The sequence below is a fragment of the Pristiophorus japonicus genome, chromosome 6 (assembly GCF_044704955.1).
Source record: "Pristiophorus japonicus isolate sPriJap1 chromosome 6, sPriJap1.hap1, whole genome shotgun sequence".
Lineage (NCBI taxonomy): Eukaryota > Metazoa > Chordata > Chondrichthyes > Pristiophoridae > Pristiophorus > Pristiophorus japonicus.
In genome coordinates, this window is record NC_091982.1 from 48306338 (window position 1) to 48314118 (window position 7781).

General features: G+C 41.7%; 1 protein-coding gene across 2 annotated transcripts in view; it reads left to right on the plus strand.

The window, feature by feature from the left end:
• LOC139265140 (ankyrin repeat domain-containing protein 46) overlaps nt 1-7347 on the plus strand; it is a 28117-nt gene extending 20770 nt beyond the window's left edge. The window contains exons 2-4 of one of the 2 annotated variants that reach the window (XM_070882050.1): nt 3978-4136; nt 6069-6128; nt 6359-7347. In XM_070882050.1, the coding sequence (XP_070738151.1) occupies nt 3978-4136; nt 6069-6128; nt 6359-6575 (436 nt within the window). In that variant the 3' untranslated portion in view covers nt 6576-7347. The remainder of the gene's footprint in view (nt 1-3977; nt 4137-6068; nt 6129-6358) is intronic. The other variant, XM_070882051.1, reaches the window with a different exon arrangement.
• Nucleotides 7348-7781: the final 434 nt, after the last annotated feature.

Here is a 7781-nt window from a genome sequence, read left to right on the forward strand (position 1 = left end):
CTGGTCTTCACACATTGATTTCAGTAACTTTTCCTCCACAGCAGTGGTTGCTGGTGATCTGTGGTAAATCTGTGAGTATCCTGATGTGGGAGAACAGGCTGGTATTTTGTGGGGTGCAGTGATTTTTTTCAGAACGCTGTGCTGGCAGGGGTTTTGTCCTCTCCCTGTTAATTACCTTTCTCTTCTCGGAGTTGTGGAACCACTGTACTTCTGCTTTAATTTTAAACTGATCCCCCAGGTTTTTATTTTTTTCAAACTCTCCCCATTTCTTGGGCCTCTCACTCTCGGGTATTCACACACTTTGTTTTTTTAATGTCTTTTATTTATTTAATGCTTCTTTCTATTACTTAATTGAATGAGAGAAGAACTTGCATTTATATAGGGCCTATCACGACAGGACAATCCAAAGTGCTTTACAGCCAATTAAGTATTTTTGAACTGTAGTCACTGTTGTAACGTAGGAAACGTGGCAGTTAATTTGCACACAGCAAACTCCCACAAACAGCAATGTGATAACGACCAGATAATCTCTCTCAAATGATGTGGATTGAGGGATAAATATTGGTCAGGACACCGGGCAGAATTCCCCTGCTGTCCTTCTTCAAAATAGTGCATGGGATTGTTTACATCCATCTGAGAGAGAAGGGGCCTCGGTTCAACATCGCATCACAAAGGTGGCACCTCCGACTGTGCAGCATTCCCTCATTACTGCATTGGAGTTTCTGCTCTATTTTTCTGCTCCAGTCTCTTGAACCCACAACTACCTGATGCAGAGGTGAGAATGCCAACACTGAGCCATGGCTGACAGGTGATCTATTACATCATCCAGGAATGAATCCACCTATACTTCCTCTCTGTTTGTTGATCAGCTTGTGCCCCCCCCCCCCTCCTATTTCTGGTTGAGGGTCTGAATTGCCTACTCCTGTCCATCTCTTACTTTTTGAGAAGAGTATGAGCTGAAACATCAGCAATTTGTTTCTGCCACAGATGTTGACGGACCTGATAGAAATAGTTAATGTGGATCAACTGCCTGTCAATTACCTATGCATAAAATATCGTGCTTGTTCCAGGCCTCTGCAAGGTTGAATATCGAAGGCACCTCAAGCCGCTGGAGATATATCACCAACGATGTCTCCGCAAGATCCTGCAAATCCCCTGGGAGGACAGGTGGACCAACATCAGTGTCCTCGACCAGGCTAACATTCCCAGTATTGAAGCACTGACCACACTCTATCAGCTTCGCTGGGCAGGCCACATAGTTCGCATGCCAGATACGAGACTCCCGAAGCAAATGCTTTATGCGGAGCTCCTTCGTGGTAAACGAGCCAAAGGAGGACAGCGGAAACGTTATAAGGACACCCTCAAAGCCTCCCTGGTAAAGTGCGACATCACCATTGACACCTGGGAGACCTTGGCCGAAGACCGCCCGAGGTGGAGAAAGTGCATCCAGGAGGGCGTTGAGCTCTTCGAGTCTCAACGCAAAGAACGTGAAGAGGCCAAGCGCAGGCAGTGGAAGGAGCGCAAGGCAAACCAGCCCCACTGACCCCTTCCCCCGACGAATGTCTGTCCCACCTGTGACAAGGTCTCTGGCTCTCGTATCGGACTGTTCAGCCATCAAAGAACTCACTTGGGGAGTGGAAGCAAGTCTTCCTCGATTCCGAGGGACTGCCTATGATGATGAGACATGTTTGCAACCTCTGATCAGACATCAGGATTCCTGGTTGATATTACTTTCACAGTTTTGCTGTGCCTTGAAGATGTATGAATTGCTCGAGCCACACATCCTAGAGGCTACACTTCTAGGGCTAGAGTTTCCCTAACCTGTTTTTCTGGCGCCCTCACCCGAGGTGCGCCGCTTTTGTCCGCCTCCAAGCCGCCGAAAAAAGATGTCCGTATTCTGGCCGCTCCCCAGCCTCTCCTCGGTCGTGGCGCAGCGTGGCCCAGTGGATTATGGACGGGGCCAGAGTCTGCGCGCATGTGCAGTAGCTCCTGGCAGGCCGTTTCTGCAAATGCATGCTGCAGACTGTGTGGGAGGGGCCCGAAGCATGCTGTCCCTAGCCCTGGTTGACTGGGCTCCCTCATCGGCGACCCGCTGTGTTCCCTAAGGTAGGACTTCTATTTTTTATTATTTACTGATTGATTTTGGTGCTTTAGGTGCAGGGTTCCTTCTATTTTTTTTATTTTTTATTTATTGATTGCTTATTACTTTTTGTGCTTTGTTTGGTGATTGGTGGTGCTTTAAATGTGATTACTTGCACCGATTCCTTAACTCTAGGTAAGGTTTTTCTGTGTGGACAGATTTGGCAACATACGCTGGTCTAAGTTAGTTTGGAGCAACTATTTGCTGCCAAACACCTAAAACGGGTAAGTGGGTGGGAACACCCTCTGGGGGGGGGGTGGGGGGAAACAAACTTTAAAAAAAACCTAACTAACTCACTAGCGCAAATTAAATAGCCAGAATTGCAACTAAAAAGATAGTCCAGAAAAATCAAGTTGCTCCAGAAAAAAAGGAGCAACTTCTGTGGGAAACTTGGGCCCCTACTTTTTGAAACTTGACATGATTGACAGTATTGTAGCAGAAACTGCCTGAATCTGGGGATAACGGTCACCTTAGTTCATCAATTCATGCAGTTCCATCATTGATATATACCCAAAAACTCACTTGGAGTGCAAGCAAGTCTTCCTCTATTTCGAAGGACTGCCTATGATGATGATTATCACACATATAGGTGGCAGCAGTGAAGCAAGGCTCCGTTACTGCAATTGTATCTTCAGTTTTTTTAAACCTCAGAAGATCTTTAATTTGGTTTGAAAAACACTTTATTTTTTGTTTTATGTTCTAATCATTAAAGGCCCATTGGTATTTCGGATATAGTTCCTGTTTTTTCCACAATGGCACTGCAGATAGGTGGTTCTGCAATTAATTAAAGAAATAACAAATTTGCGTTTATATATTATCGTAACGTGTCGCAAAGCTCTTCACTTCCAATTAATTACTTTGAAATACAGTTACTGCAGGCAAAAAATTAAAAAATTGTTTATAATCAGTTGGTGGTCTTACTTTTAAAAGTAATTGTACCAATGATGACATTTTATTGCAAACTAAAAAGATGTGGAGGAATATACTCTATTTTGGTCTGACTTGGAAGTAATGCGTTTGGGAGTGGGGGGTGCGACTTTTTAAAAAAAAAAATTACTTGGTCGCTTTAGTTTCCAACATTTCAACAGTGACTGTACTTCAGAAGTACTTAATTGGCCGTAAAGTGCTTTAGCATGTCCTGAGGGCACTCCAAAAATGCATGTCTTTCTTTAAAAGGGACTTCTAGTAACAAATTAAACAGCTGCCTTTTGATTCAGTTTCTGCAAAGAATTTCTATGCATTTTGATTAAAATGCCCTGCTATTTAAAACTCTGGGTTGCCAAATAGCAATTCTTCATGATTTTTGAACCAGACAGCTGCTGCCTAGGTTTGCATGGGCTTGTAACATTACCAATTATATTTTAATGTTTTTCTCTGATAAAGGCTTTTTAGTGCCGTGTATGAACACTAAATTTGGATGCACTTTTAGTTTATCTATTTGATCCTTAGGATTAAGCCAGGGTGGATTTTCGGTGTCTTTTTATTCGTTCATGGGATGTGGGTGTCGCTGGCAAGGCCAGCATTTATTGACCATCCCTTGAGAAGGTGGTGGTGAGCTGCATTCGTAAATCGCTGCAGAACGTGTGGTGATACTTCTTTCTAGCAGTTTGGTACAACTGAGTGGCTTGCTAGGCCATTGCAGAGGGAAGTTAAGAGTCAACCGCATTGCTGTGGGTCTGGAGCCACACATAGGCCAGAGCGGGTGCGGTCAGAAATTATAAATGAAAAGCCATTGGTAGCTGTTGCTGTTTTATTGTTTTAAAGCAGTCACTGGGAACAACCGAGGGTGGCCTCTCGCAAGGATATAAATCATTATTTTATTTTTTTGGCAACTCAGCAATCATCATGGTGCCACGCCACTTGTACTGGCTAAACGTAGAGGGGTGAACAAAGACGCCATCAAGTTGCTGGAATCCTTGGAGGAGCAAGAAATGAAAGGATTCAACCGTGGAACTCACTCTAAACTAGAGATTATGCAGACTGCGGAAAATGAGAGGTAAACATCTAATTGTAAGGGAAAGTTGAGCTGCATGGATAATTTTATACAGTGTGAAGTAGAAATGTTTAGAATGCAAACTTTTACCAGATTAGCTTTTGATATCACAGACCATAGTATTGTTTTAAGGGCACCTTATTTCTATTCATTCTTTCAGCAGGTTAAATGACTTGAAAAGTGCATTAATAATTTAACTTGCAAATCTAACTATATAGTATGCTCAGGTTTCTTGTTATGATCGCAGCTATTCCTGGCCTTCTCCCAGATCTCGGCCAAAACAGCTTTTCCGATGGGTAATAGAAATGGGTATGACCTTTACACCCATCCTCTTCTCCTCACTCCCCAGTCCCTAATCTTTGCTCCTCATGAAATAATGCATCTCCTTGACTCAGCTGAGATCAGGAATCTGCTGTGAGGCATGTGCATAGTTTATGTAATTTTGGAAAGGATATTTCTTGCTGCCCGGTTTGTGTTGTGCAAATCATGATTTGGGGATTTGTTTTATGCCAGTTCCAAAAATACAAAGCGCGGCATTTTCAGTTACAATTTGTAGAGTAACTTCTCTGTGATTGGTGTGGCTGATAAAAGCAGTAAGTCGCTCTGAGCCATGCATCACAGGAAGCTCCCAGTTTTGATCCCTAATCTGCAGTTCGTTGGCTGATCAGAGCTGTGGTACATATTACAAATGGCCTCAGTGTTGTGGGTTAGAGGAATATAGAAGGCTAAAGAGTGATTTAATTGAGGCTTTTAGGATGTGGAAAGGAATTGATAAAGCAGAGAGAAACTTTTTCCACTGGTGAAGTCTAGAACAAGGGGACATAACCTTAAAATCAGAGCCAGCCCATTCAGGAGAGAAGTTCAGAAACACTTCTTGATGGTAGAAGTGTGGAAAACCCCCACAAAAAGCAGTAGATGCTAGCTCAATTTAATAATTTTAAACCCAAGTTCAATAGATTTTTGCTAACCAAGGGTAATAAAGAATATGGAGCCAGGATGGGTGGATGGAGTTAGGATCTGGATCAGTTATGATCTCCTTGAAAGGCGAAACATGCACGAGGGGCTGAATGGCCGACTCCTGTTCCTACATGGATAGGGGAAATTGGTTCGGGGTTCTGCTCTGGACAGCCTTTCAGTGTCCCTGGATGGAAGTGTGGATGCCAAACAAGGGACAGCATCGGGTTTGACTGTGGTGCCCCTTATAGTTGAATAGCTTAGTCAATGCTCACTTTCTTGATGTACCAAATGAAGAATGATCACTTGCAGAAGTACTGGAATCGTACCCAGTGAGAAGTTAAGACCTTTAGGCATAGTAGTGGGGAGCGGGGGGAGAAGTGGAAGTTTAAAGATGTATAGTTATAGAATTTGTTGACTAAAATTATGGCATTGATTTTTAAAACAAACTACAGTCATCAGTGTTCAAAATACCCGTAAGGGCAATGTGACCGTTGCAAAGTAAGCTTCTGAAATTATTTCTATTCATATGTAGTTGAAAGAAATCATGTAAAGAAATGAAACTGCACTCGGTAGTTGCTGCACTTGATCTTGCCATAAAAAGCAGTGATCTGTGGTACTACTGTTTTTTTTCTTTGGTGGGGAAATGGAGTGAAAGCGATGAAGTTCAATATTTCATTTGTTCTGTTTGTTTTTTTTCTGCCCAATCCTCTTTGCTCACAAAGGATGCAAACATCACTGTTTGTTTTTTTTAAATCCTATTCTGTTTACCCTCCACGGTCTGACTTTAATCTAGTCAGATTTTCATTCCTATATCTGCCAATACATGGCATCACAGCATCCGGTATGTAGGTTCCATGTCCTCCATACCATGGAGTCCCTGATCTCAGTCGCACATTATAGGAATATACTGAGTTGAGGATTGATGCTTCCCCACAGGAGGGGGGAGTTGTTCCCTAACTACTCTCTTGCATCTTCTAGCGAGCAGGAGACTCAGAACATCATCATCAGAGGCTGGGAAACAGACCATCAGCCCCTCAGGTAAAGTTGGTGTGTAGCTTGCCGAGAAAACTAATTTGAACCTATCTGCAAAAAAAAACAGCTCTTGTTTTTTTCAGTTGATTTAAAAAGAAGTTAAATGAAATCTCTTGAATCCTAAAAGTAACATTTCCCTTCCTGGTAATCCAAGTGAAGGTTTAAAAATAATTTCATTGGCCATATTCTGAAGTTGTATTGATGATCCATATGCAAACTCTTTTTTTTCCCCCAAGTGCCATGGAGAGCCACTCGCTCCTGAATCCGAACCTCCAGAATACAGAAGGTGTTCTTTCCAGCTTCCGATCCACCTGGCAGGAGTTTGTGGATGACTTGGGCTTCTGGAGGGTTCTACTGCTCATTATTGTCATCGCGCTGTTGTCTCTTGGCATTGCCTACTACGTCAGTGGAGTTCTGCCCTTCGTGGAAAACCAGCCTGAACTGGTGCATTAATAACCTGAACACCATTCAGTGTAACCGAGTTTGAGTTCGATCCTGGCTGTCTACGCTAGAAGATGAGAATGCTAGCAGACCTGTCCGCCTTTGGTAGTCAACATTCCAATTACTAAAACCTTTTGCTACCAAGATTCAGCATCTGCAGTCTTGGCACCAGTTTTAATTTTTTTGGACTTAAATTCCAGTTGTCCCTTTGATTCCAGCCACTGAACACATTTTGTTTTTGAGAATCGTAACACCATAAAAGTCTTGCAGCGCATTTGAGCCCCGTAACGCAAAGTAAGCTGAAGACAGAGCTTCAAACCGATGTGCTCAAATTGCTAAATGCATATTTTTACCTTTTTATTGAACTCCTTATTTCTATCGCATAAAGGTGAAAATATCTGTTGAAATGTGTTTTTGTTTCCTAGGGCACTCCTTTTAAGGAAATGTAGTAAACCATATTCCTCTGTGTACAAATTGAAGAATTTAGAAATGATGGCTTCATGTTTTAAGATTAATGTTGATCATTATTGAAGCAGTCATGAGTACAGTAGAATGCTGACTTTAATAATCACTGGGATATTTAAAACTTGTACGTTTAGCCAGTAGAATTTAATAGCCTTGATCTATGTCTTGTTTTGCAACCACAACTGTTTTCAGTACGGGCCTGACTAAACCTATATGTAGAACATTAAATCAGCACTTTTAACTGTAATAATGTAAATTTTAACTGTATTCATGCAAATTGTTATACTCAGTATATTGCAGTAAATACTAAATACATGAACTGATGTGCTTGTATTATTTGAAGCAGTATCATCCATAGGTATATTTAAAGTAGTAAATTTAGAAAAAATATACAATTGTAATGCTGTATTGAAGTACAGTGTTATTTCCCAGTAATCACTGCTGGGGAGAGTTACAAATTATGATATTTATAGGTGTTATATCAATATCCTCTATTACACCTTCATAACTCCGTATTGCTTCCCATGCCTGCTGCATAAAGGCATTAAATCAAAACTTTTTTTAAAATAAGGTGTTTTTTGTATTAATATAGGCGGGAGCATTAGTGCAACGCATTGAAGTAATTGAGTGATGTCCTATCTATTTCTCCTCTCAATTGCATTATTGATCTCCGCTGTATTATTGTGCGGAGATGCCAAGTAGAAAGCAAGCGTTGGTACAAAGCAAATCAGAGTGGATGACCAATATAAACAC